At 42.4% G+C, this 27,995-nt stretch overlaps 1 protein-coding gene across 1 annotated transcript; it reads left to right on the top strand.

Moving 5' to 3' along the window:
• Positions 1–19,805: 19,805 nt before the first annotated feature.
• Positions 19,806–27,793, top strand: LOC145411920 (uncharacterized). Its single transcript, XM_080281891.1, has 2 exons — positions 19,806–19,828; positions 23,768–27,793. Exons 1-2 carry the CDS (start codon positions 19,817–19,819, stop codon positions 27,719–27,721), a joined length of 3,966 nt encoding a protein of 1,321 aa, XP_080138017.1. The 5' UTR covers positions 19,806–19,816; the 3' UTR covers positions 27,722–27,793.
• Positions 27,794–27,995: the final 202 nt, after the last annotated feature.

Genomic DNA, 27,995 nt, shown 5'->3' with positions numbered 1-27,995 from the left:
GTCCCCTCCCCTCTACCCCTCCATACACTACCCCTTTTAAACCTCTCCCCCACCTCTCCCCCTCCTTCAGATATTTCCCCTCTCACCTCCCTCCACACGTGAAATATGTGATGTAAAAAGCTGACTGTAGGCGGTAATCTGCCCACCCGTAATTAGACCATTCATTACCTACCTACCTGCGTGTTACCTGCCCGACACTTGACAGACGTGGCCAGGTTTCTTTACATGAATTAGAGAAAGAGAGAGAGAGAGAGAGAGAGAGAGAGAGAGAATGTTTGCAGGAAGAGAACGTACATACAGTATATACAGTTATACATGTGAACTTAATGTATGGATGTGTGTGTGTGTGTAAATTACTCTGGCAAAACACTCATTGTATATCCTAATTGGGGTGTGTGTGAGTATGTGTGTGTGTGTGTGTAAAGTAACCAGGCAAGACACTTCTTGTATCTCCTAATTCCTTTGTGTGTGTGTGTGTGTGTGTGTGTGTGTGTGTGTGTGTGTGTGTGTGTGTGTGTGTGTGTTTTATCCCCTAATTGCCTGCCTTGCTGTACATATTTGGCTGTGTTTACTTATCTTTACCGGTATCATGATTAGCCTCTTCAGCCCGGGAATCTTTTATTATTCGTCTCGCTCTTTGTACACGAATTTATTATTATTATTATTATTATTATTATTATTATGATTATTATTATTATTATCATTATTATTATTATTAATTTTCCTACCAGTGGATGATTTTATGCAGCTATGAAGAGAGTTTTTGAGATCTATTTATTATTATTATTATTACTAATTATTATTATTATTATTATTATTATTGCTACTACTACTACTACTATTATTGTTGTTGGTTCCATTATTATTATGATTATTTTATTCTTGTGGTGATGTTAATTGAAGGTTAATATTTGTAGTACTCGTCGTCGTCGTCATAGTAGTAGTAGTAATGGTGGTGATGGTAGTATTGGTGGTATAATTATTAATATGAAATCTCCATTGTTTTTTTATATTCATCATCATTATCCCCGGTCATCATCATCATCATCACATTAAGCATCCTCATCACCACGAACGAAAGCCTCCCTAAGCGGAATTAATCTTATATCGCTATGCAAAGGACGTCAAGCCATACAAAGCATATAGTCATTGAAATTCACGTGGGAAAATTATAAGAAAGAATTACAGGGACATAATATAGAAGAAATTATAGGAAAAAAATATAGAAGAAATTATAGGAAAAAATATAGAAGAAATTATAAGAAAAAATATAGAAGAAATTATAGGAAAAAAATATAGAAGAAATTATAGGAAAAAATATAGAAGAAATTATAGGAAAAAATATAGAAGAAATTGTAGGGGAAAAAAGTAGAAATTATAGGAAAAAAATATAGAAGAAATTATAGGAAGAAACAAGTGCTCGTGGGCCCTTCGGGCCCCTCACACTTGCTCCTGCGGAGGGCTCTCGCGCTGCTATAATATATTTTAGTTATAGCTACAGGCATAAAATTCTACGCAGATCCTATGCCGGGCGCCTGGAGCGTCGTTTTTTGGTCAAAATGTGATCGCTCATTAAATATAGTTAAAGTTTTTCAGTCGTGATGGCACCAAGGTTTTTCACATCAGCGATTTTTTTGCGATTTTTGTGCCAATTTTGGTGCGATTTGAATGTGTAGTTTCGGCTGCCCTAAGTACACACACACACACACACACACACACACACACACACACACACGGCTAGTGCTACATACACACATTTCCCCACCACCAACTTCCGTTAGAGAGTATTATCTGTGTGTGTGTGTGTGTGTGTGTGTGTGTGTGTGTGTGTGTGTGTCACCTACCCAGTCTAACTATATATAACCTCACATAATCTCACCTAACCTCCCCATATCAAACCTAAATTATTCCAACCCAACCTGACCACCAAACCTAATCAATCGCAGCCTAACCCTATCTAAAGCAACCTAATCTCACCCAGTCTCACTTAACCTGACCATACCTAACCTAACCCAACCCAGCCAAGCCTAAAATGACCTAACCCAACCCAACCTAACCCAGCCTAACCTAACCTAATTCAACTCAACCTAAACATATCTAAACCGACCTATTCTAACCCAGTCTAACCTAATCCGTCTATACCTAATCCAACTGAACCCAACCCAGCCAAAAATGACCCAGTCCAACCAAACCCTGCCTAAAGTGACCTAACCTAGGTTGATATTGGCTATGCATTCTATAAGATTTATATGCCTGCGAAAATCACACTCAAAGTTTCGCCTGTTCTGTTTACAAGTGGTTTTGTGTGTGTGTGTGTGTGTGTGTGTGTGTGTGTGTGTGTGTGTGTGTGTGTGTGTGTGTGCGGGCAAAAACTCGGTACCCGTCTAGAGTGTGTTATTTCGGCGACGATGGGAACGCGAACACCTCATTAGTGTGGTTGGAAGTGTGATTGTAGGTGTTTTTGTGTGATATATAACACACACACACACACACACACACATACCAAATACGTACATACATTCATAGGTACACACATACATACATACATATACACAAATACGTACAGACACACACACACACACACACACACACACACACACACACACACACACACACACACACAAAATTAATAGTGGGTCATAGGAGTCCGAGGGGAGTTAAGATCGTCACCATTAACCCCCTGATGCTCGGAACAACTCTAGTATCCTCTTCCAGTTATAGGCAGACGTTTTTATTCAGCTGATAGTGAGTCATAGGAGCCTGAAGATGAGTTTCCCTATCACCTTTTCCTTAGTGATTTATTTTCCAAACTCTCTCTCTCTCTCTCTCTCTCTCTCTCTCTCTCTCTCTCTTGCTAACATCTTTTTAATGTCGACATAGATTGGATAATTAACAGGAATTTAGGAATGGAGCAGAATCAGAAGCTCCCTAACACGTCTTCCTTAGCGATTTATTTTTTCAAATTACCCATCAATATTCTTTTTTTTTTTTCCTTTTTTTTTTGGGGGGGGGGCTTATACCCTTTTTAATGTTGACCCAGATTGCATTACACTCAACTGAGCAGAATCAGGAATAAATCGTCTTCCTAACACCTCTTCTTAAGCGACTTATTTTTGGATATGGCTAGTTAAAGTCCTTTTGTGCGTTACTTATGCAAAGAATGTTGATATAAAAAGAATTTATATAACACAGAATAGGACAGTAAGGTGTAATTAGCCAAATAAGTCGCCAAGGAAAAGTTGTTAGGGAGCTTCCGTAACTGACGATCATACGGGCCATAGTGTTGTTGAAATATATATAAAGTTTTACCAGTATAAAAATTTTCTAAGCTGAATAAAATCACTTATGAAAAAATTATAGACGATTTTATGTACACAGTAAAATTTTTCTGTATCAAATAGCGTGTATATAATCCTTTCCCTGAGATGCGTCCTGATTTTCGTCCCTGTGCACCATACTGTAGTGTTAGTCTGTTATACCTCGCCATGCAAGGTGGAAAGGTGGCAGTTTTAGGCCAGGGTAGAGTATAAAGGGTATAGTTTAGCTTTCCTCGCTTCCCCCGGACGATTTTATGCAGCTCGGGGTTGTGCCGTAGTGAAGGGGTTAATGAAGGCTGTGTCTAACCCCACCAATTGGAAGTGTCTCCTGATGTGAATGAAGTGATCTGCAGGAGCAAGAATACATGTAAATTATACCACAAGATGTATAGGACTTAGGAGAGTACTTCTAGAGAGGTGGGTATGCGGCTGGATCCTGTGTCCTGCTCAGGGCAGCTGGACGCCCCTGCCCTGCATAGTCCCGGGTCACCCTTGGGCAAGGTGTAGCACCCGTTAGCCCACCAAAAAGGTAGTAGGTGGATGGTTACCATCGTCCCGGGAGGTACTACCATGGCAGTGACGCGGTAGCTGGCCTTGCACAACACTCCCAGGCGGGGAACTCAACCACATTTACCAAGTAGTCAAAGTCCGGCCTGAGACTACTACTCCTACATATCTCCTATACACAGCTCATCCTCTTGGGGGCTATGCCTCCTCCATTTTACCTGCACCTCGCCATGTGCAAGCACCCTGTTCCCACCCTGGCCAGGCGCTGCCTGCCACAGCAACGCACCTGCTTGATTGTGCTTGATGGGTCTCCTCTCTCTCTCTCTCTCTCTCTCTCTCTCTCTCTCTCTCTCTCTCTCACACACACACACACACACACACACACACACACACACACACACACACACACACACACACCGGTGTACAGCAGCAACAATAACAGCAAAATCGTTTGGTGGTACGAAGAACCAGGTAATCGTACTGAAGAGAATGTCTTTGCTCCTAAATTTATGGAGAGAGAGAGAGAGAGAGAGAGAGAGAGAGAGAGAGAGATGGGGGGGAGGGGAGTAGTCGTAATCAAGCCTCTGTCAGCCAGGCTAATAAAGTGGACCTAACTAAGAGTGTGATCGAAGGTGCTTGGAATCTGGTATGGTGGGTTTCATTTTCATCAGCAAGGATTTTTTTTGCTTTCAAGAGTTTTATATTTGTTCAGATAAAGCTAGATTAGGTGGGAAATATTTGGTTAGGTGTGATATGGTTTGCTTGGGTTAGCTTTGGGTTAGTTTGGTTGGGTCTAGATTAGGCTTGGTTCGCTGTGGTTTAATATATGTTTAGGTTTGGTTTGGTTAGATTTGGTTTAGTTTGGTTACGTTTGGTTTGGCTCGCTTGTTTTTTTCGTTTTCTTGGCTGTTTAACTTAGCTTTGGTTTGCTGTGGCGTGGTTAGCATAGCGTAACATAGCTTTGGTTGGGTTACTATAGCTTGGATTAGCTGACATGAGGAGTTTAGAGTTTCGAGGCGTGTTATGGAGTCAGAGTGGGGGAAGGGTAATGGTGAGGCGTAGGTAGGGGGGATGAGAGGTTGACGGGTACAGGGAGAGAGAGAGAGAGAGAGAGGGAGGGAGGGAGGGAGGGAGGGAGAAAAGGGATGGGAGAGGCGTGGAGGGGAATAAAGAAGAGAAAGAGAGAGAGGATAGGGAGAATAGGGGAAGAGGGAAGGTGACGAGATTAGGGGAGAAATAGACAGACAGATTGAGAGAGAGAGAGAGAGAGAAGGGGGATGGAGGGGGGGGGGCTGTTCACCTCCATCCACTACGTTTTTCCACATAATTGACAGGTTGGGGACGGACAGACGTGGTTGATGATGCTGCATTCCAGTAGGTGTCTGGGAGTTATTATTATTATTTTTTTTTATATTGCTCTAGTTCTGGCCATATACTATTTAGCCCGTTCGTGAGGTTCAGGATTATTTTTTTTAGTGGTGTGTAGTTTGATGTAGAGAGAGTGGATGACGATAGGATGATTTTTATTATTATTATTATTTTTATTATTATTATTATTACAGTATTATTATAATTATGATGATGATGATGATGGTTATTATTATTATTACAGTATTATTATAATGATGATGATGATGATGGTTATTATTATTACAGTATTATTGTTATTATTATTATTATTATTGGTGTTGTTACTCCTGTTATATTTTATAGTTGCTGTTTTATATTTATTATTATTATTATGATGATGACAATTATTATTATTACTAGTAGTGGTAGTACTATTGTTACCTATGTTATTATTATTATTATTATTATTATTATTATACGCATATGTACACCAACTCACATGCAAACTATCTGCTTGTGTATCTTTATGTCTGTCTGTAACACACACACACACACACACACACACACCTAGCCAGCCTCGACCCTGAAAAACAAAGTATTTCTAGTTTTTCCAACTCTAGAACTTCTGAAAGAGGTTAAGTTCTTTGTGGGGTAGAGGGTGGAAGTGGAGAGAGAGAGAGAGAGAGACAGACAGACAGACAGACAGACAGACAAAGAATTAAGAGAGACAGACAAAGAATTAAGGAGAGAGAGAGAGAGAGACAGACAGACAGACAGACAGACAGATAAAGAATAAAGAAGAGAGACAGACAGATAGACAGACAAAGAATTAGAGAGACAGACAGACAGACAAAGAATTAGAGAGACAGACAGAGAGACAAAGAATTAAGAGAGGTAGGCGAAAAGAAAGGTAGGTAGATAGATAAATAGCAACGGAGATGAAATAGACATAGAATTAAGACAAAGGGATTGATAGATAGCAACACCACGATAGACAGATAGATAAATAGATAGATGGACCAGACGAGTTATAGATAGATAGATAGGCCAGACGAGTTATCCCATCATGCAGGGGTTACAAAAGGCCACAAAACGGTAACAGTCCCAGATTTCACCGTATTATAGTGAACTGAATTACTTTGTTGGTAAAATCGCCCTCAACCTTTGCGAAACAGGTTGAATTGGAGCAAGTTTTTTTTTATCTTTTTTTCCTTCTTGGTTTGGTTTCGATGGGGGAAATACCCGGAGGATGGTCAGAGAGAGAGAGGAGGGATAGAATGTGTGTGTGTGTGTGTGTGTGTGTGTGTGCGAGAGAGAGAGAGAGAGAGGTAGGGAGAGAAGAGGGATATATATATATATATATATATATATATATATATATATATATATATATATATGAACAGAGGAAGGAAAAACAAATGAATAAAAAAAAATAATCCATGCACCAGATTACTGGTGTCGTCTGTTCATAAAATATCTGTAACAGTTAGACTTGAACAACTGTGGGTTGAAGTTTGGAGGGAAACAACTCTGGGGAAGCGAGTTCCAGAGAGATGCAGTTCGGGGAATGAAAGAATTCTGATAGGCAGAAGTTCTGCAATATGGCTGAGTGACATTCCAGTCATGAGTGCTACCAGATGCCCGAGTAGCACGAGGGAAGGCATGGAGAGGTGGCACCATGGATGCAATTTCGTCCGAGCATTTGCCAAAAAAATATCTGTAAAATAATGCAAGGGAAGCAACATTCCTTCTTACTTGGAGGGGAGGTAGTTTATTTGTAATGACAGGGTTGTTAATGATTCTTACAGCTTTGTTCTGAATTTTGTATAGTTGTCTTAACCCGCCCCGTCCCGGCCACTTTTCAACCACTGGTACCCCCCAATCCCGGGCAATTTTCGACCTTTTTTTTTTTTTTTTTGCTAAAACTTTCGCTTTTGGTGAGAAACATCGAAAATTCATAGAGAAATCGCTCACCTGAGGTTTAAAATACTCATTACAGGTAGGAGAGCCTCCTTACCTTACTGGGTTTTCTATCAGGCTGGCACCAAAGAAAACGAGTTCTATGGGAGGATAACTATTTCACACCACTCATAAACGGTATTTATTTATTTACTGTTACGAATTTATATGTAGAACAAGAGTATATTGGTTTTCAAGCAGTAATATAAGCATTATAAGCATTGTTTCACTCACTAATACCTGACCTTTTTTTGCCACATTACCTGATCATCATTTCTAACTGTTTCTTCCTCTAATGCTATGTAAAGTTTGTCCTCCACATTGTCATTGATTGGGGAATCACTCTGGCCCTGAATTTCGTACCGTGGCATGACATGGCTATACTGGCCAGGTCACTGATAACAGGTGAATTGCTGAGAAAAGGGCATGCAGGGGGGGGGAGGAGGTCATGCTGGGTAAGGCATTGTCTCTGCCTGGCATCTTGTTGAGGCAGGTGTCCCGTGTATACGTACCAAAAATGACTCGCGAAAATTGAAAATTGTGGAAATTATGAACCTTGCAATTGCAGGACGTTGAAGTACGTCCTCGGGATTAGCTGTGACAAAACGTGAGGACGTTGAAGTACGTCCTCGGGACGGCGCGGGTTAATGCAACCTCTCCACAACCATTCCACAAGGGTGAGCAATATTCAAGCTGAGAGCGCACATGACTCTTATAAATTATAGCTAACTGCTCGTCAGCGAAGAAGTTACAGACTCTGTACAATAATCCAAGATTCTTTGAGGCGGTTTTAGCAAGTGATCTGACATGAGAGATCCAGCTGAGGGAGTGCAAGAGAGAGAGGAGGGATAGAATGTGTGTGTGTGTGTGTGTGTGTGTGTGTGTGTGAGAGAGAGAGAGAGAGGAGGGATAGAATGTGTGTGTGTGTGTGTGAGTATGAGAGAGAGAGAGAGAGAGAGAGGAGGGATAGAATGTATGTGTGTGTGTGTGTGTGTGTGTATGAGAGAGAGAGAGAGAGGAGGGATAGAATGTGTGTGTGTGTATGAGAGAGAGAGAGAGAGAGAGAGGAGGGATAGAATGTATGTGTGTGTGTGTGTGTATGAGAGAGAGAGAGAGGAGGGATAGAATGTGTGTGTGTGTGTGTGTGTGTGAGAGAGAGAGAGTGAGAGAGGAGGGATAGAATGTGTGAGTGTGTGTGTGTGTGTGAGGGAGGGAAAGAGGAGGGATAGAATGTGTGTGTGTGTGTGAGAGAGAGAGAGGGGGGGGAAAGAGGAGGGGTAGAATATGTGTGTGTGTGTGTGTGTGTGTGTGTGTATAATAATAGTAATGATAATAATACTAATACTACTAATAATAATAATAGTAATAGTAATTCAACGTCCCCCCAAAATCCCACCACGTCGATCTTGGCCCACCTGTTCACACACACACACACACACACACACACACACACACACACACACACACACACACACACACACACACACACACACACACACACACACACACACACACACACACACACACACACACACACACACACACACACACCATCAACCCCCTCCAAAGAACTGCCACTCCTAGACAGTCCTAGAATTGGAAAAACTAGAAATAGTAATTCAAGAGCAAGGTTGGTCGGTTGTAGAGAGGTTGGTTTTCGTTTTTACTCAGCCTGCAGTCCACTGGGTTTACATTCTATATGAACTTTGGGCTACTGCTACATTTGCTACTCTACTACTACCACTACCACCACCACCACCACCACTACTACTACTACTACTACTACTACTGATACTACTATTTATACTACTACTATTTATACTACTACTACCACTACTACTACTACTACTACTACCACTACTACTACTTCTACTACTACTACTACTAGTTTTATAGTTCTTGATATGTCTCTTCGTTGTCTGGTTAATTCTCTCTCTCTCTCTCTCTCTCTCTCAGAAATGGAAAAACTAGAAATGCTAAGTTAATCAGGATCAGGGTTGTCTGGCTATAGAAATGTTGATTTTGTTTTTACTCTTTTTTTTAGGGGGGGGGGGTTGAGAGGCTTGAGAGAGGCTTGGAAATATTGTCTATACTCTTTTCACTCCAACCTGGCCTAAAATCGCCATCTCTTCTTGAATTCTGAGTTGTAACATTAGATTAACACTGGAATATGATGCAAGTCACGAAGAAGTGCTGTAAAATGATCCAGGTACTCTAACTTGGTCTAAAATTGCCATCTCTTCTTGAATACTGAGTTGTAACATTAGATTAACACTGGAATATGATGCTAGTCACGAGGAAGTGCTATAAAATGACATAGAGCCTTTACTGTACCTTTTTTACTCTAACTTGGTCTAAAATTGCCATCTCTCCATCTTGAATACTTAGTTGTAACATTAGATTGACACTGGAATATGATGCAAGTCACGAAGAAGTGCTGTGGGAAGGACTTGGAGCCACAGCATGATCTTATTCTGCCACTGAGCTGCGTGAGATAAAGCTGGAGAGAGAGAGAGAGAGGTGACAACGGAGAAAGGGAGGGAGACAGGGAGAAGAGGTGTTAAGAAAGGGTGGAAGGGCAGCAAGGAGGGAGGTGGTAAGGGAGGGACGGAAATAGGGAGAGAGCTGTTCCTAAAAATTGATGGTTATAATAGTGTAATTTTCCAGAAAGCTACAAATGCAATAATTCTCTCTCTCTCTCTCTCTCTCTCTCTCTCTCACACACACACACACACACACACACACACACACACACACACACACACACACACACACACACACACACACACACACACACACACACCTAATCCCCTTGTCTTTGCACTTCTTCCTGACTAGCATCATATCCCAGTGTTAATCTGCTGTTACTATTGGACACTGAAGATGGAGAGGTGACAATTTTGAGCCAAGTTAGAGTAAAAAGAGTATACTGTAGTTATCTTGCTTTTGAAGATGGAGAGGTGGCAATTTTGAGCCGAGTTAGAGTAAAAAGCATATAGTTTTGTTTTTGAAGATAGAGAGGTGACAATTTTTGGCCAAGTTAGAGTAAAAAGAGTATAGTTTTCTGCTGCCTTTTGAGATGGAGGGGTGGTAATTTTGAGCCAAATTAGAGTAAAAAGCGTATAGTTTTCTGCTGCCTTTTAAGATGGAGGGGTAGTAATTTTGAGCCAAGTTAGAGTAAAAAGCGTATAGTATTGTTTTTGAAGATGGAGAGGTGGCAATTTTGGGCCAAGTTAGGGTAAAAAGCGTATAGTTTTCTGCTGCCTTTTGAGATGGAGGGGTGGTAATTTTGGGCCAAGTTAAGGTAAAAAGCGTATAGTTTTGCCCTTGAGTCAATCACACTGGTAAAGAGCACAGTGCCATCTAGAACTTTAATTCTGTCATCTTTTACAGCTCAAGGCAAACTGGTCATCCACCCTCGCCATCTTTATCCACGTCATTATTTCTTCCGCGCCATACGCCAATCACACTCGCCAAACACACCGCCAATCACGCCAAACACACACGCCAATTACATCATCTATAATTGTCCTGCCTGCTGCACTAACATCCTCACGTATCATTGAGTCAGTGTCACTTTTTCGCGTGACTTTGAGCTCGCGTTGTTAGTGTCACTTTTTGGCGTAGCATTGTTGTTTCTTGTAACACACACACACACACACACACACACACACACACACACACACACACTCTCTCTCTCACTCACACACTCTCTCTCTCTCTCTCTCTCTCTCTCTCTCTCTCTCTCTCTCTCTCTCTCTCTCTCTCTCTCTCACACACACACACACACACACACACACACACACACACACACACACACTCTCTGTCTGTCTCTCTCTCTCTCTCTCTCTCTCTCTCTCTCTCTCTCTCTCTCTCTCTCACACACACACACACACACACACTCTCTCTCTCTCTCTCTCTCTCTCTCACACACACACACACACACACACACACACACACACACACACACACACACACACACACCATCCCTATAATCTCCCAGCCGCATTGCTACTTCACCTGTCATCAAATCTCTGTCCCTTTTTTCATCTTCCTTTTATTCTGTATTTTTCTTTATTTATTTATTTATTTATTTATTTATTTGTTTGTGGTGTAAGATTGTACGGTATTATATTCTTTTGTCCATCAATATTTTTGCTGCTTTGGGTTCAGCTGTTGTATGTTTTTGTTGTTGTTGGGAGTTATTATTATTATTATTATTATTATTATTACTATTACTGCTGCTACTACTACTACTACTTCTACTACTACTACTATTAATACTACTACCACCACCACCACTACTACTATGCACATTTTTCACTTCCTTTCGTTCTTTTCTTGGTGATATAAATTCACTGGATGAACGTAAACTCCTTTTTTCTCTTCCTTTTGCTCCTTCATTCTTGATTCGCGGGAAGAACATAAGCGTATTTTTCTCGTCTCCCTTGTGTGTATTTTCTTTATAAAAATTCACAGGAAAAACTTACGTTAACACAATTTTTCTCTTCCTTTCGTTCATTTTTCCATGGAAATTCGGTAGATGAACGTTAGCACAGTTTTTCTTTTTCCTTTTCATCCTTATTTCCAGTGAGTTTTCACCGAGGGGCAATCCGTGGCGCACTTACATTTCAACAGAAAAATGTGCAACATGTTATATTGTTGGTTTGATGTCATCCTGTTAGTTCCTAATGCATGTTTTTAAATTTGAAAGCTGGCTGTCAAACACAACTTAGGTTTAGTTGGGTAGGTTAGATTTGGTTAAAGCATTAAGTTTCTCATAGTTTTATCGCGGGGAAACATTGGCGTATCCAGTTGGAGCGATGGTTGGCTCCATGTCTCGCGGTGACCCTCAGTGAAAAGACCCATCCTTTATTTCCTTGATGTAAATTTACAGGAAAACCCGTTAGTACATAATTTTTTTTTTCTTTTTCGTCCTTTATATTTCCTCATAATGTTTGGGGGAAATGATAACAGTATCGTTTTTGGAATAAACGCATATGGTCAGTCATGAAACGCCTCAGGGTGGGGTAAGTGGAGCAGTGAGAGTGGAGCCCTTCTTGGTGACATGGAAGGCCTCGCAACACCTATTCTTTAGCGACTTATTCTGCATATTCCACCTTAATATTCTTTTCTGTTATTTATATCGGTTTATTATCGATCTGCTGTGTATCTATTACATACAAGATGGTATGGAAGTGCACTGTGTAGAAGAAATCGGTAAGGAAGAAGTGTCACGAACTCTTCAAAGACACGAATATATTAAGCTGTAGTAAATAGAATTAATCGGTAAGGAAGAGATGTTACGAACTCTTCAAAGACGCTAAGACATTGAGATGTAATATGTACAATAAATCCCAAAGGAAGAGGTGTTACATCCCCAAAGACATCAAATGCGACCCTTTTTCCTCCATCATAAGGCTGGGAAAAAATAACAGTATCGCGTGTGAGGTTAGGCTTATATGGACCGTCATGAACCGCCCAAGGGTGGGTGGGTGGAGCAGTGAGAGTGGGTATTTGGGTGGAGTGAGAGTGCATGTGGTGGAAGGACGCTTGGCTTGCTGTATTTCTGTACTGGTGCCAGGGTCAGGAACTGCCTGTAACTCTACAGCAGTTTGCAGTCGTAATAATTTGTTTTTGCCGCAAGCAGGGGGAATATAGAATTATTCTCTAATCCTATATATATATATATATATATATATATATATATATATTTGTGTGTGTGTGTGTGTATGTGTGTGTGTGTGTGTATAAACATTAGCAGCAGCAGGCATTACAAGTCCACTGCAGAACAAGGCCTCCCCCAACCTTCTCGTTAATTCCTTGACTGATACAGTCTCTGCTGGGTTATGCCTTCAAACTTCCATCATCTTCCACCTCCTGTCAGGCCTTCTGCTACGCCAGCAATGCCTGAAGTCCTTCAGTCCGATTAAATTTGGTATGCATAGCTGTTGTGGCCCCAGGCGCATCTGAAATGTGAACCCGCTGGACGTAACTGCAGACTATAGTTGCTGTTCACTGTTCTCCTTTCAGACGATAGCTTAGGGACGTTTGAATAGCTAGGCAGTTGAGCTACCCGAGTATGTCAGTGCCACCGCAGGAAGGCCTCTCTCTCCAACATAGACCGACATAAGTTATACTGTCTATTATTTTAACAAGGGTCGCAATAAGGTGATTTTACGGAACTTACGGAAGATCTTTATAGTGAAGGGGTTAATGGAGGCTGCATCAAACCCCTTCAGTTCCAGAAGTCTCTCAGCTGAAGAAAATCGTCTGAAGGGAAACAAGTGAAAACCGTTATCGAAGAGGAGGGGTTAAGTACGATAGGAAATTTATCTGGGTTGTAGCGTCTCTCTCTCTCTCTCTCTCTCTCTCTCTCTCTCTTTCGGACAGGAAATAGGTCGTAAATATTTTTGAGTGGACCAGTTACGTTAGATGAAAAACTGAGTACAGTAATTTGCAATGTTAATCCCTTCAGTAAGGTGTCTAGTAGCAGTAGTAGTAGTAGTAGTTGTGGTAGTAGTAATTGTAGTAGAAGTAGTAGTTGTTGTTGTTGTAGTATTAGAAGTAGTAGTTGGTGTAGTAGTAGTTGTAGTAATGATAGTAATAGTAGTAGTAGTAGCAACGGTATTAGTAGTAGTAGTTGTAAGCAGTAGTAATACTTGTAGATAGTAGTAGTAGTAGCCCCAGGTTTACCAGAAATGTAAACCCAGTGGACAGCAGACAGTCTACCTTCATCCTTTGCGGGGATAGGGAAGTGGTTGAGGGACAGTTTTATAACTAGGCAGTGGAGCCGCCCAGTTATATCAGTGCCACCACGTGCAGGCGTCTCCGGCTTCAGTGGTGACGTCATATTTAGTTTAATTCTCTTTTCCTGTCGACTTTATTTAGCTTAGTATATACATTTTGAACTGGGGGGGTTAGAAAGCCTACACAATTTTCCTCGCTCATATGCTTTTGCTCTGACTTGGCCTGAATTTGCTCTTGCCCTCTCTATGTGTGAATTGTAACTAGAATATGATCCTAGTCACGAAGAAACTGTGGAAATGAGTCGTAGTATTGCATTTTGCTACCACTGAGCTGCGGGAAATGAGCTGCAAAAGGACGGAAATCTTGGCCAAGTTAGATTAAATTCCTTACGTGTATATAATCGTAAGTAACAAATTCAGACTTAAATTTACGTCACCGCATTAAAGTGGTTGATCAAGGCTGCAAAATACATCATATACTGTAGATCTGAGTGATTTTTAAAATTTATGAGGGTAGTTTGACTTCAGATGCGATACAGGCTATTGCCTAATTTCAGCCTCCTAATTAGTAAAATGCTACATTTTTACTCTCATCCACCCCCAAAGATGAATAGGAAGATGTTATAAGTATGATGGTATGATATCAGGTTGTATTAATTCGATTTTTATTAGTGTGTGACATTTTAGGATTTGAATTCAAACGGAGGACGCCGTACCGCCATCTTGTCGTCTTATGTCTTCCTCCGCGGTATCAACTAGTTCCATATTTCTCATTAAATATTCTTTATCTGCAACTTCTAGGATGTGGTAAGTGTATAATAATTGATCACAGTAAGGTTCATAATTGTTACGATGTGGAATACTGCAGTTTTCTCAGGTATTATTTCCCGCAAGACTCTCCGGCGTCACCATCCATATTTAAATTTCAGTTGAGTTGTGATTGTGGCTGTGTGTGCATGCGTGGTGACCATCTCCTCTTAAGGCTTGGGTTTTGTTAATTTACGTTGGTTATTACCCTCCAAAATGAGCCAGGTATGTGTTTTTTAGTACCTACAAGCTGCTTTAACAATATTTATTAGGATATTGAAGATTTTTATTGGCGTGCGTGGATGGTAAGTAGGACGTTCATACTCATAATTGCGTCACCGTATTAAAGGTGTTAACCAAGGCCGCTAAATACTTCAGATGCATGTCATCATTTCTAAGCATGTATGAGAGTAATTTAATCGACTTAAGAAGCGATACAAAGTATCCACAGCAAGGTTAGACTTCAAATTTTGGACGGTTAATTTGAGCATGTGTTGGTTTCAGCCTTAATTAGTGAAATGCTAGATCTTTACCCTCCCTCCACTCCTAGAAATCAATAGGAAGATGGTGTAAGTATGTCATTTTGATAGAAGAATATATGGAGTCGATTTTTATTAGTGCGTGACATTTTAGGATCTGAATTCAAGCTGAGGACGCATTACCGCCATGTTCCCGTCCTGTGTATTCCTCCGCGGTATGGACTAGTTTCTCACATTAAATATCCGCGACTTCTACTGTAGGACTGTTTAGAAACCTAGGAAATGTATAGTAACCACAAATAAAGTTCATAATATTACAGATCATTCTCTTATGGAATTAATTGCATCATTATTAGATATTTTCCGCAAGACTTCGGCGCCACGATCCCCACATTAAAATTTCAGTCGAGTTGTGCTTACCCAGTCGTGTGTAGTGGGGGAATAAGATTCTTACAGTGACCCCAAGTAAATCGGGTCGAATGTTTGACACCTATAGTACTCCCAGGCCGCTCTACCTTCCTCCATGTCGCCTCCTTTAAGTCCAATGGTTATCAGTCACGGAACAGGACCCTCTTCCTCTCTTGTGGTAAGGTTTCTAAAAGACGCATGGCTGAGCTGATCCTGTACCGTCAACACTTTGGGGGCAGAGCCAGTATCAAGGCACACCGTCAAGCCTCTTGAAATAATGTAGAAGTTTTAACTCAGTACACCCGTAGTCGAGTCTCAGGCCGACCCACATAATTTCATCTCGCCTTCTGTGATAGTGGAAAAGTGAGTGTGCGCCGAGTGTCCCGTCCTGAGGTCTAGTCATTTAATTTACGCTGGTTATACTTTTCAGAATAAATGTGTTTTTGAATACTCATAAGTTGTTTCAGTTATATTTAGTGGGAATTTTTACTAGCGTGAGTGGGTGGAGTAGAGCATGATTTTGGTAACCACGTTTATTTTTTTCCCTTCATTTCTGTACAGTTCGTTTACCAAGGTAATTTCAGTTTACCCCGGAGGATTTTGTTCCACCGAGAGAAATCCTTGAAGTTAACGGCTTAAAAAACAGTCAGTTCTCTGCTGCAGGTGACCTAAGCTAACCACTTACCGTAGGCTATGCTAACAACAGAGGAGCAGTCAATAGCGTCTGTCAAAAGCACTCGGCCGCCCTGGATAAACTCCGGGATTAGGCGTATGGCATACGGTAATTCACCTCTGAACATAGTAGTTTTGATGTATATAGGTAACACATGAACAAAATTGAAGGATCCACAGATATTGCGCTTTCAGGTCAGGTCCCGTAAAGCAAACATTTAATTTACGTGTTAAAAAAAAAAAAAATCTGTAATAACTTAAGAATTTCGCACTTCGGAAACGTTTTAAATGGACAGGACTTTGATAACCAAGTAATATAAACAAAACATGAAGTACTGTACCAGTACCGTGAGTGGGAACTTCCGTAACCTTTTACCCAGTATTTATAATATATAAGGAAATGTAAAGAAAAAAAAAAAAAATAATAATAATACTGATACTGTTCAGTCCGTTTCCCGGATTTATTATCTCCTACAGTATTTGAGTAAGTTTCTCAAGTTTCGCACTGCAGTCTTCGATTATACAACAGCAGTATAACATTCAGCAGGAACATGAGAATTTGAAAAAGGCAACACTGATCATTGTGTGTCCTGCTTGTTGCGCTTCCCTACCGTCAGCCACAGTAATTTCGTCAGTCTCGGAGTTCAGTAACTGGAATATATATCATGTTTATAATTGATGAAATGTCTGCAGGTACTCAAAGCTGCAGTTGATTGCCTTTCATCCATTACCGCGTTCTTCCTTAATGGTATTGAATACACTGAGAAAGAAGGGTTTATATTTTTTCGCCAGATTTTGGCGAAATTTAGTAGCCAAGACATTCATGTAAATTTTGTTCTTGCTACCCTCAGTTGATTTTATTCAACTGCAAGAACACCGCGGAAAGGCTATGAGTTATACCCTTAAGTCCGGTGATGTAATTTTCCTTTTCAACAGGATATCACCAATTTTTCATTACATTTTAGGAGGACATTTAGTACCACTGTTACTGGTCCGTAATTGGTTCCTTTTTTAATTTTAAACCCTTAATTTTCTGATAGGCTGGGCAACTCTGGTATTCTGTTCCTGTCAATGCCAGACGATTTTATTCAGCTGAGTCCTAAAATCTGGCGTCCTTATACTTTCCCTACTCTTAACTCTGTCTTCCAGCCGGTTTTATTCAATTTAGTCGTAAAACCCGGTGTCCCTCTAATTTTTACAGTCTTGATTATCTAACAGTGTCCCACGATTTTATTTAGCTGAATCCTCTAAATTTTATATTATGGACAACTGTGGTATTCTATTCTTGTTAACGCCAGAGGACTTTATTTCAGCTGAAATCCAAAAAACTAGTGTCAAATACATTATTTTGTAGTGCAGTTATTAGTGTTTCATGCCGCAACTTTATTTATTGGGTGAGATTTAAATAGAATCTAAGAAAGACGAAGAGAGCTCAGTGTATCTAGAGATTTTCGTACAAAAAGCTTTAAATGAAACAATCAGGTTATATTACAACTTGCCAACAATATTTACGGTACAGCAGTTGTTTACAGACTTGTTAATTCAATAAGGCCTCATTATAAGTAGCCTTGGTTAGCTTTTTCTATGAACCCTTTAGTCAGATTATTTAATGCATTTTTTTTTTTCTGTTACCTGACGATTTCATTCAACTTATGAGGGATCTAACGGTAAAGGTGGTTAATCAGATGTCCAACCCCCTCCATTTAGAAAAGTATGCCCAGAGCAAAATCGTCTGAAGGTGGCACAAATAAAATAAAAAATACGCGATTCAGTTCAGGTCAATAAGCATGAAGTTACAGAAAAAAAAAAAAAAATGCCTATCGAAGTTCCATTCCTATCTTAAGTTTTTTTTTTTTTTTTTTTTTTTTTTTTCCAGCACCAGTTGACGAGAAGTTGTTATATTTGGAGCACATCCTTCACACTTAGAAATACTTGCCATGTAATGAAGAACTGACCATAGTTTGCCTTTACTCTCATTTGACGAAGAACCCCATGTCGTTTAGCTCGGTGGCTAAGTGTGGTCAGATTGAAGGAAAAATTTTATTAGTACGGTAACTAAGGAGGCTCATTCCTGCCCAGTAAAGCTCATCGAATATCATATAACCGGCTTAACATGGGCGAGTGGTTCAATTCCCCCAGATGAAAACACCGACTGTGGGTACTGGTAAAAGGACTTAAGAGACAGGTGAAGCACAGTAGGTACCAAAAGACTGACTGAATACTGGGAGACTGGTTACTGGTGGTCGGACTAGTCAGTGGGTGAATGACTAGTTACTAAGGGAATGACTGGGTGCTGAGTGACTGTCTGGTTAGAGAGACCGACTGGTTACTGAGGGACTGAATAGGTACTAAGGAACTGGCGATACTAAAGAATGATTTGATGCTGAGGGGCTTTAGGTACTGAGGAGGGACTAACCGGTTACTGCGGAAGAACGTAAAAGGTACTGAGGAGACGACTAGAAGTGAGGAAGGGCTGTCTAGATGTTGAGGAAAGCTTGACTGGTAGTTAGGAGGGACGATACTGAAGAGGGACTGACGGCTAGATGCTGAAGAAAGACTAACTAGGTACTGAGGGGGGATTGACGATACTGGAAAGAGGGACTGAAGGACTGACTAGATGCTAAGAATTGAGTACTTAAGGAAGAGCTGATGGTACTGAAGGGACTGCCCAAGTAGTGGAGACGATCTAGATATTGAGAATATTCTGACTACTGAGGAAGGATTGAGTAGATGCTGAGGGACGAGTTCCATATCCGTAATCGGTAACGTTAATGGTGAGAGGAAGGGCGAGGGAGGAAGAAAAGTTAGGGAGTAGTGAAGAAAGGGTGAGTGGGTTATGGTGGGATGAGGGAGTGAGAAAGGTGAGGGGATTGTGGTGTGTGAGAGGAATTGTAGGATGAGGGAGAATATTTGAGGAATGGTGAGGGGGATAGTGTGACGGTAGAGGTGGTCGGGTGAGGGAATGAGGAAGATGAAGGGAATAGTGTGGTGAAATGAGTAAGAGTTCTAGGGTGACAGAGAGAAGCGTATTTGGAACTGTGATAAAGTGAGAGAGGGTTGGAGGTTGTGGAATGAATAAAGGAGAGAGGAGGGTGAAGGAGTTAATGAAGTGTGGGAAGAAGGTGAGAGGAGTGAGGTTGGGTGAGGGAGGAAGGTGAGAGTGATGAGGGAGGAAGTTGATAAGATGGGGAAGGACGTTGATGAGATAATGGAAAGAAAGGTTAAGTGATGGAGGAAATGGGTGAGGGAGAAGGTAGTGAAGGTGTGGGGTGAGGGGGGGATAAGAATGGGGTAGATACCAAGAGGGCGATCTAAAGGACGGTAAGTTGGTGAGGAAAGAGAACTGGATCGGACAAGGCAGGAATGAAGGAGGTTGGGGAGGAGGGGGGGAAGGGTAAAGAGGGAGACGGAGGGGGGACAGGGAGGCAATGGAAGTTGTGTGGCCGGGTGGGGTTTGTGGCGGGTCCGGAGGGGAGGGAGGAGACTAGGGGATAGAAGCGGGTGTGGCTCGGGTATATAAGGGTGCGGTAGACGCAGACAACGACAGGGCAGTGAAAGATCCGGCACCATGAAGACATTGGTGAGCTACTCTTACTGTACAGCTTGAACTATCACTGGAAACTTACAGGAAACTCTTCAATCCACTCTTATTTGAAACGTATAGAAAACTCTGCCGTCACTTCACTATTACTTGGAATTTAAAGAAAACTCTGCCGCCACTCCACATTTCTTTGATTTTGACTCCTTTTTAATCGCCTAACTACCGTAGATATTCAGTCTGGAACTCACTGTCTCATTCTCTCATTCTGCAGCTCTACAATCTGCCCAATACTTGTAGAATACACCCACCACTCCATTTTTTTTTTTTTTTTTTTTTTTTCCAACTCATCAACCGTCTTTCCATATAATCTCTTATCGAATAGTGGTCATCCATTTCAGCATCACTGCATATTCGTTCTCTCTTTTCTACCCCATCCGTGAATTAAATTTACTGTAATCATAATTTTTTTCGTTAATCTCCACCCGATATTCCTCGTTTATACTTTTCTAGAACTCGCTCACCTTTCTTTGCCGTTTATATTACGTGACTTTTAACTCTAGCGTAACAAGCAGTTTCTCTCATACTTTCATAATTCCTTTCTGCGTTCATGGACCCACTGCCGCCAATACTTTAATCAAAATTGTTTATACCCGGCAGATAACGCACCAAAATTAGCCTACGTGTCAAAACGTCTTGGAAGAGAAGTACAGTGAACCAAGAAAATAACTCGTTCTTTAAGTGTACGTAGTGAAAGAGATTGAAAAAACGTCGCTAATCAGAAAATGAGCAATGAAAGTGTAAATTTGCTTCTTAAGTGTATGGAAATTCGTTGCATCTTCCTTGGGAAAAAGTGAGATATATACTTCACAAATATTCCATTTTGACTATTGCAAACTCAAGAACCAACGTGTAAATCATCGATGAATTGGTACCTATATTGTGTTCTGATGTGCATGTGTTTCTGCAAGTCAGCGTAAACACTAGAAAGTCTAGTGTCGGAAATGTAATGATGTCCGTTTTCTCTACGGAGGGCTGAAGAGTTTTCTGTCATTGCTGAGAAGGGTTACTTAGCTCATGTTTTCAGATTTCATTTTTTTTTTTTTTTTTTTTTTCCCCCCCCCATAATTCGTGACCATGTGAAAGCTTTTGTATCATACATAAACCTACGGTATTATACTGACAGGATGCTTTTACAAGACTCCTGAAAATGTGAAATGTTTAATCTTATTCTAACGTCATATTCCTTCCCATGAATTGTCGTACAACCTACATGGTTTCAGTTTGGAAGTTGGATGGTTTTATTGTGTATCAAATTTACCTTTATATATATATATATATATATATATATATATATATATATATATATATATATATTCCGTATGAAATTTAAATAAATGGCTTCTGTTTCATCTTTGAAGTCGTCATAGTTTTACTGTCTGTTAGATCTTCTGTCTAATGCCTAAATCAGTCCTGTAAAGGGTTGCTTCTGCCTAAAGATCTTAAGAAACCATAGAATTCAGTTGCGTTTACGATCGTTTAGCATATTTTACTCATATAACGTAATTCAGTAAAGCAACCAGGCCCTTCATAACCCATCGAGTGAATCATAAAGTGAAAGATACGACAGAATTATTCTCTCTCTCTCTCTCTCTCTCTCTCTCTCTCTCTGTCTCTCACACACACACACACACACACACACACACACACACACACACACACACACAAATAAAATGTATTGTTTAAGGTCAGTATTACTACCTCTCTGGAGACTTGTTACATTGAGGCTATTTTATTCAGTTTAGGGAGACGCGTCCGTTTGTGAAGGGTTACTGAAGACTATATCTCTGACACTACAAACGGTGCCACCAAAGTTAACAAAGTCGTCTGGAGGCAGCAAGAAAAAGTATAAAAATGTCATTGGATTGGGGAAGACAAATGTTTAAATGGTTAAGGAATGGACTGATATTCGTATGGATGTGGATCAGATTCTAGATTCTGCAGGGAACGGATATAGGATTTGGGTGTCTAGAAAAGTTTTAGTTCCCTTAAGATCCAGCGGCTTATTTATAAAAAAAAAAAAAAAAAAAAAAAAAAAAAACAGCTACGGCATTTGTTCAAACCTGAAAAACCCCTGACTCATTCAGCTCGGTTGGTAGCCATATGTAGTCAGATTGGACAGTCAGTTTTAATAGTAGCCAAGGTGGGTCTTTTTGAAATCAACCTAATAACATGCAACCACGACCTAGAGTTGCAGGAGTAGCCCAGCTGCATCAGGTTGAAACCAAATATTATGCCATCAAATCGGTCCTACATGGTGTGTATATATATATATATATATATATATATATATATATATATATATATATATATATATATATATATATATATATAAATACACGCACACCTGGTAGGTGGGGGCACTCACCATCCACTCAGTCGATGTAGTACTGCCTTTTCCTCTCTTCCGTCCTTCCTTCCTCTCCTGTCTTTACTTTCTTCATTCTTTCCTCCTCCTTCTGCCACGGATGACTCTGCACTGAGTGACAAGCCAAATGGTTTCCTGTACGCCAGGAAACCATTTACTATGCTGGGTGGTAACCATATAACCTAACCAAATTATGGCGCCTGGTGGTTTAGTGGGCAAATAAGGCTCTCCAATCGGATTGAGCCTATTCAGGTTTATATGCAAGGGATGGTTGGAGTTTATTGCTCACATAATGCCGCTCAGGGATGAGTGAAGCTGGTCACTCATCTTAAATGTCAGGACCAACTTGCCTAGCCTCGGGCTCCTACGCTCATGGGGCAACACAGGATTATATATAGAGAGAGAGAGCATGGTTTGTATAATATATACAGGAAGCATGGTTTGTGTATTGTTTCTTTAAAACAAACTAGTGATATCTAATGTAATGATGGGATGGCTCAGTCTGAGGAGTACATATTTTGGCAGCATCATGAAAGCAGTAACCAACCATGCAGTCAGTAGATGTAAAAGAGCTTCATTAAAGTATGAAAACGTGTATGGGAGGTAGAAAATGATGCAGGATGGACGTTGGTAATGCACAATGAACTGTTCATGCAACTTAGAATTTGTCAGCAGAGTTCTGAGGAGGGAGAAGCACTATATAGACCACCACACTGTGGTGTCATATTATCGCAAAGAAAATCAGTTAATGTTCAGTTTCCTTTTGTTATATTAATTGCAGGACAACAAACTTCCACAGCAAAGATTAAAATTATCGGAATACTTAGGGTGGTTGTCATAGTATCACAAAGAAATTGGTGAAACGTATTAAATTTCTGTGCAATTGAAATATATCTTCACTACGTAGCACATCCTCTGCACATGAGGTGAAGTTTCTTTACTTTTCATCCCTGTTGTTACCCAGGATATACCGATTGCAGCATGACAAGGTCACGGTGTGTGCCCTTGGTAAGATGTGACTTCATTAACAAATGGGGGTGACTGTTTCATAGCTTTAGCTTGCCTGCCAGAATCTTTACTTGGCATCAGCACATGGGACTGTATGATATTAATGTATTATGTTGCCGTTGTTCATGCAGTTAATCCTTTACATTCCTTAAAATTACGGTACTTGATTACAGCAATACAGATTTCCCTTTATCATGGGTTATCACACAGCCTATTGGCTCGGGCCATTGCATTATTTTTTACAGCAAAGCCTCTGTAGCAATATTTTCCCTAATTTTTATCATTATGAGTGAAATTAAAAATAGTAATTATAACCTCGCTCCCAATATTTCGAAGCATCAGCATCTCATGTATTAGCGGAATAGCTACTTGAATGTTAAGGGTACTAAAGTTTAGAAACTTAAAAAATGCTCAGTAACCCCATGTTTTACATAGCACATGGTTACCCAGTTATTTCGTACGTAGGCCTGTATCTCTAACGGGATGAATACTGTAGTTCAACATTAATTTCTTCTAGAATTAACTTCTGTGTGCATTGGTTTCAGGTGTTAGCAGCCCTGCTGGTGACAGCTTTGGCAACTCCCGTCCCAGATGATGATGATGACTGCGATAATGGCAATGGCTCCAGCTCCAGCTCGGCCTCTGTGAGCTACAAGTATAGCAGTGTATCAGGAGATGCCACTGGGTCCCAGCGGGCTGTTTGGACATCTGCCCCAGTAGTTACTCATTACACATCCGTCCATGCTGTACCAGCAGTTACTCACTACACAGCCACCTACTCTGCAGCACCAGTTGGGCCAACCCCAGAGGTTCAGATGGCTACTGCTGAGTTCATGGCTGCCTGGAACAAGGCTGCTGCCAGGGCTTCCAGGATCCAGCATGTACTGGTTAAGACTGCTCCAACTGGTGCCTACACAATCCAGATGCCAACACAAGTCAGGGAGACGGAAGAAGTACGGAAGGCCACAGCTGAGTTTATGGCTGCATGGAATGCTGCTGCTCGCCGTGCCAGTGTTGTGCAGCAGGCTACCTACTCAGTTCCTAAACCAGTTCAGCCAACTGCTGATGTTCAGAAAGCTACCGCTGAGTTCATGGCTGCCTGGGAAGCTGCTGCCCGTCAAGCTTCTGCTCTTCAAGTGGCCGTATCCCATACTGCAACCCCATACACTGGTGCCCCACGACCGGTGCAGCCTACTGCGGAAGTTCAACGTGCTACATCCGAGTTCTTGGCAGCCTGGAGAGAAGCTGCCTCACGGGTAACTTCCATCCAGCCTACCATCTACCAAGTTGCTGGTGCCCCCAGCTTAGAGGCCCCCAGGATTGTTGATGGTGTTCCTCAGTTTACCATTGCTCAAGAGAAGGCAACTGCTGAGTTCATGAAGGTTTGGAGAGCTGCTGCTGCTGCTGCTGAAGCTGCCCCTGATGTTAATATTATTATGGGACCTGGTGCCAGACCTGCACCTGCAACATATGCTGCTCCTGCTGCTGCCCCAGCTCCAATCTCCTATGCTGCTGCACCCTCTACCCCTGTTGGGCCAACCCCAGAGGTTCAGAAGGCTACTGCTGAGTTCATGGCTGCCTGGAACAAGGCTGCTGCCAGGGCTTCCAGGATCCAACATGTACTGGTTAAGACTGCTCCAACTGGTGCCTACACAATCCAGGCGCCAACACAGGTACGAGAGACTGAAGCAGTACGGAAGGCTACAGCTGAGTTTATGGCTGCATGGAATGCTGCTGCTCGCCGTGCCAGTGTTGTGGAACATGCTACCTACTCTATTCCTCAGCCAGTTCAGCCAACTGCTGATGTTCAGAAAGCTACCGCTGAGTTCATGGCTGCCTGGGAAGCTGCTGCCCGTCGAGCTTCTACTCTTCGTGCTGCTGTCTCCTATACTGCGACCCCATACACTGGTGCCCCACAACCGGTGCAGCCCACTGCAGAAGTTCAGCGTGCTACATCCGAGTTCTTGGCAGCCTGGAGAGAAGCTGCTTCACGAGTAACTTCCATCCAGCCTACCATCTACAGAGTTGCTGGTGCCCCCAGCACAGAGACCCCCAGGATTGTTGATGGTGTTCCTCAGTTTACCATTGCTCAAGAGAAGGCAACTGCTGCGTTCATGAAGATTTGGAGAGCTGCTGCTGCTGCTGCTGAAGCCGCCCCTGATGTTAACATCATCATGGGAGCTGGTGCGGCTCCTTCCAGACCTGCACCAGTTGCTTATGCTGCTCCTGCTCCTGCCCCAGCCCCAGCTCCAATCTCCTACGCTGCTGCACCCTCTACCCCTGTTGGGCCAACCCCAGAGGTTCAGAAGGCTACTGCTGAGTTCATGGCTGCCTGGAACAAGGCTGCTGCCAGGGCTTCCAGGATCCAACATGTACTGGTTAAGACTGCTCCAACTGGTGCCTACACAATCCAGGCGCCAACACAGGTGCGAGAGACTGAAGCAGTACGGAAGGCTACAGCTGAGTTTATGGCTGCATGGAATGCTGCTGCTCGCCGTGCCAGTGTTGTGGAACATGCTACCTACTCTATTCCTCAGCCAGTTCAGCCAACTGCTGATGTTCAGAAAGCTACCGCTGAGTTCATGGCTGCCTGGGAAGCTGCTGCCCGTCGAGCTTCTACTCTTCGTGCTGCTGTCTCCTATACTGCGACCCCATACACTGGTGCCCCACGACCGGTGCAGCCTACTGCGGAGGTTCAGCGTGCTACATCTGAGTTCTTGGCAGCTTGGAGAGAAGCTGCTTCACGAGTAACTTCTATCCAGCCTACCATCTACAAAGTTGCTGGTGCCCCCAGCACAGAGACCCCCAGGATTGTTGATGGTGTTCCTCAGTTTACCATTGCTCAAGAGAAGGCAACTGCTGCGTTCATGAAGATTTGGAGAGCTGCTGCTGCTGCTGCTGAAGCCGCCCCTGATGTTAACATCATCATGGGAGCCAGTGCTAGGGCTCCTTCCAGACCTGCACCAGTTGCTTATGCTGCTCCTGCCCCAGCCCCAGCTCCAATCTCCTATGCTGCTGCACCCTCTACCCCTGTTGGGCCAACCCCAGAGGTTCAGAAAGCTACTGCTGAGTTCATGGCTGCCTGGAACAAGGCTGCTGCCAGGGCTTCCAGGATCCAACATGTACTGGTTAAGACTGCTCCAACTGGTGCCTACACAATCCAGGCGCCAACACAGGTGCGAGAGACTGAAGCAGTGCGGAAGGCTACAGCTGAGTTTATGGCTGCATGGAATGCTGCTGCTCGCCGTGCCAGTGTTGTGGAACATGCTACCTACTCTATTCCTCAGCCAGTTCAGCCAACTGCTGATGTTCAGAAAGCTACCGCTGAGTTCATGGCTGCCTGGGAAGCTGCTGCCCGTCGAGCTTCTACTCTTCGTGCTGCTGTCTCCTATACTGCGACCCCATACACTGGTGCCCCACGACCGGTGCAGCCCACTGCGGAAGTTCAGCGTGCTACATCCGAGTTCTTGGCAGCCTGGAGAGAAGCTGCTTCACGAGTAACTTCCATCCAGCCTACCATCTACAGAGTTGCTGGTGCCCCCAGCACAGAGACCCCCAGGATTGTTGATGGTGTTCCTCAGTTTACCATTGCTCAAGAGAAGGCAACTGCTGAGTTCATGAAGGTTTGGAGAGCTGCTGCTGCTGCTGCTGAAGCTGCCCCTGATGTTAATATTATCATGGGACCTGGTGCCAGACCTGCACCTATAACATATGCTGCTCCTGCTGCTGCCCCAGCTCCAATCTCCTATGCTGCTGCACCCTCTACCCCTGTTGGGCCAACCCCAGAGGTTCAGAAGGCTACAGCTGAGTTCATGGCTGCCTGGAATGCTGCAGCTCAGAGGGCATCAAAAATTGTTACTCAGTACAAAGCCCCTGTACAAGTAGGAGAGACTGATGCAGTACGGAAGGCCACAGCTGAGTTTATGGCTGCTTGGAATGCTGCAGCTCGTCGAGGTGGTGTTGTTGAACATGCTGTTGCCTCTCTACCAACTCAGGTTGGCTACACTGAGGAAGTTAAGAAAGCTACAGCTGAATTTATGGCTGCATGGCATGCAGCTGCTGAGCGTGCCTCCTCCATCCATTCAGCCACTGTTTATAGTGCTCCACAGCCAGTAAGACCTACTGCTGATGTACAGAAAGCTACAGCTGAATTCATGGCTTTGTGGAATAAGGCTGCTGCCCGTGTCCCTAAAATTGAGACAACTCTTTACAGCATGGCTGGAGCTGCTCCCGTGACATATCCAGGTGTTCCCCCCAAACCTGTGGAAGATACTCCTGAGGTGAAGGCAGCTAGGGCATCCTTCATGGCAAAATTTAGAGCAGCCCAGGCTGCGGCCACACGTGCTGCTGCTACTGTGCGAGGTGTTGCGCCAGTACCGACAACACTTCCAGTCCATCACATTACATACAAAGTCAGTGCACCCACCACCTATTCCGTCACTGACCGCATCTTTGCTCCTGTTCCAGGCCTTCCTCTTACCTGTGGGTGCTTTGTTTAAAGCCTGTGTTGGATAGTTGCTGCCACCGATGGAATAATATCTTTTAGAATATTTACTTTTGGGGTGTAAATAAAGGATAGCAATTTTGGAAATGCCATTAATTTTTTTCTTGACATCCCTCATACCAGGTATAATTTGAAATGCATTATCAAGCTTGATTATAAAAATAATTACTGTACCTGACAATTAAAATCACTAAAGCCCTTCTGATATCAGCTTAGTTATGTACCATGAACCATCCTTCATTTTTTTCCCAAGATGCTTAACGGCAGCA

Source organism: Coenobita brevimanus, chromosome 11 (genome assembly GCF_032717465.1).
Source record: "Coenobita brevimanus isolate Jiangsu-jjx chromosome 11, ASM3271746v2, whole genome shotgun sequence".
NCBI lineage: Eukaryota > Metazoa > Arthropoda > Malacostraca > Decapoda > Coenobitidae > Coenobita > Coenobita brevimanus.
This window is presented reverse-complemented; position numbering and strand designations above follow the sequence as displayed.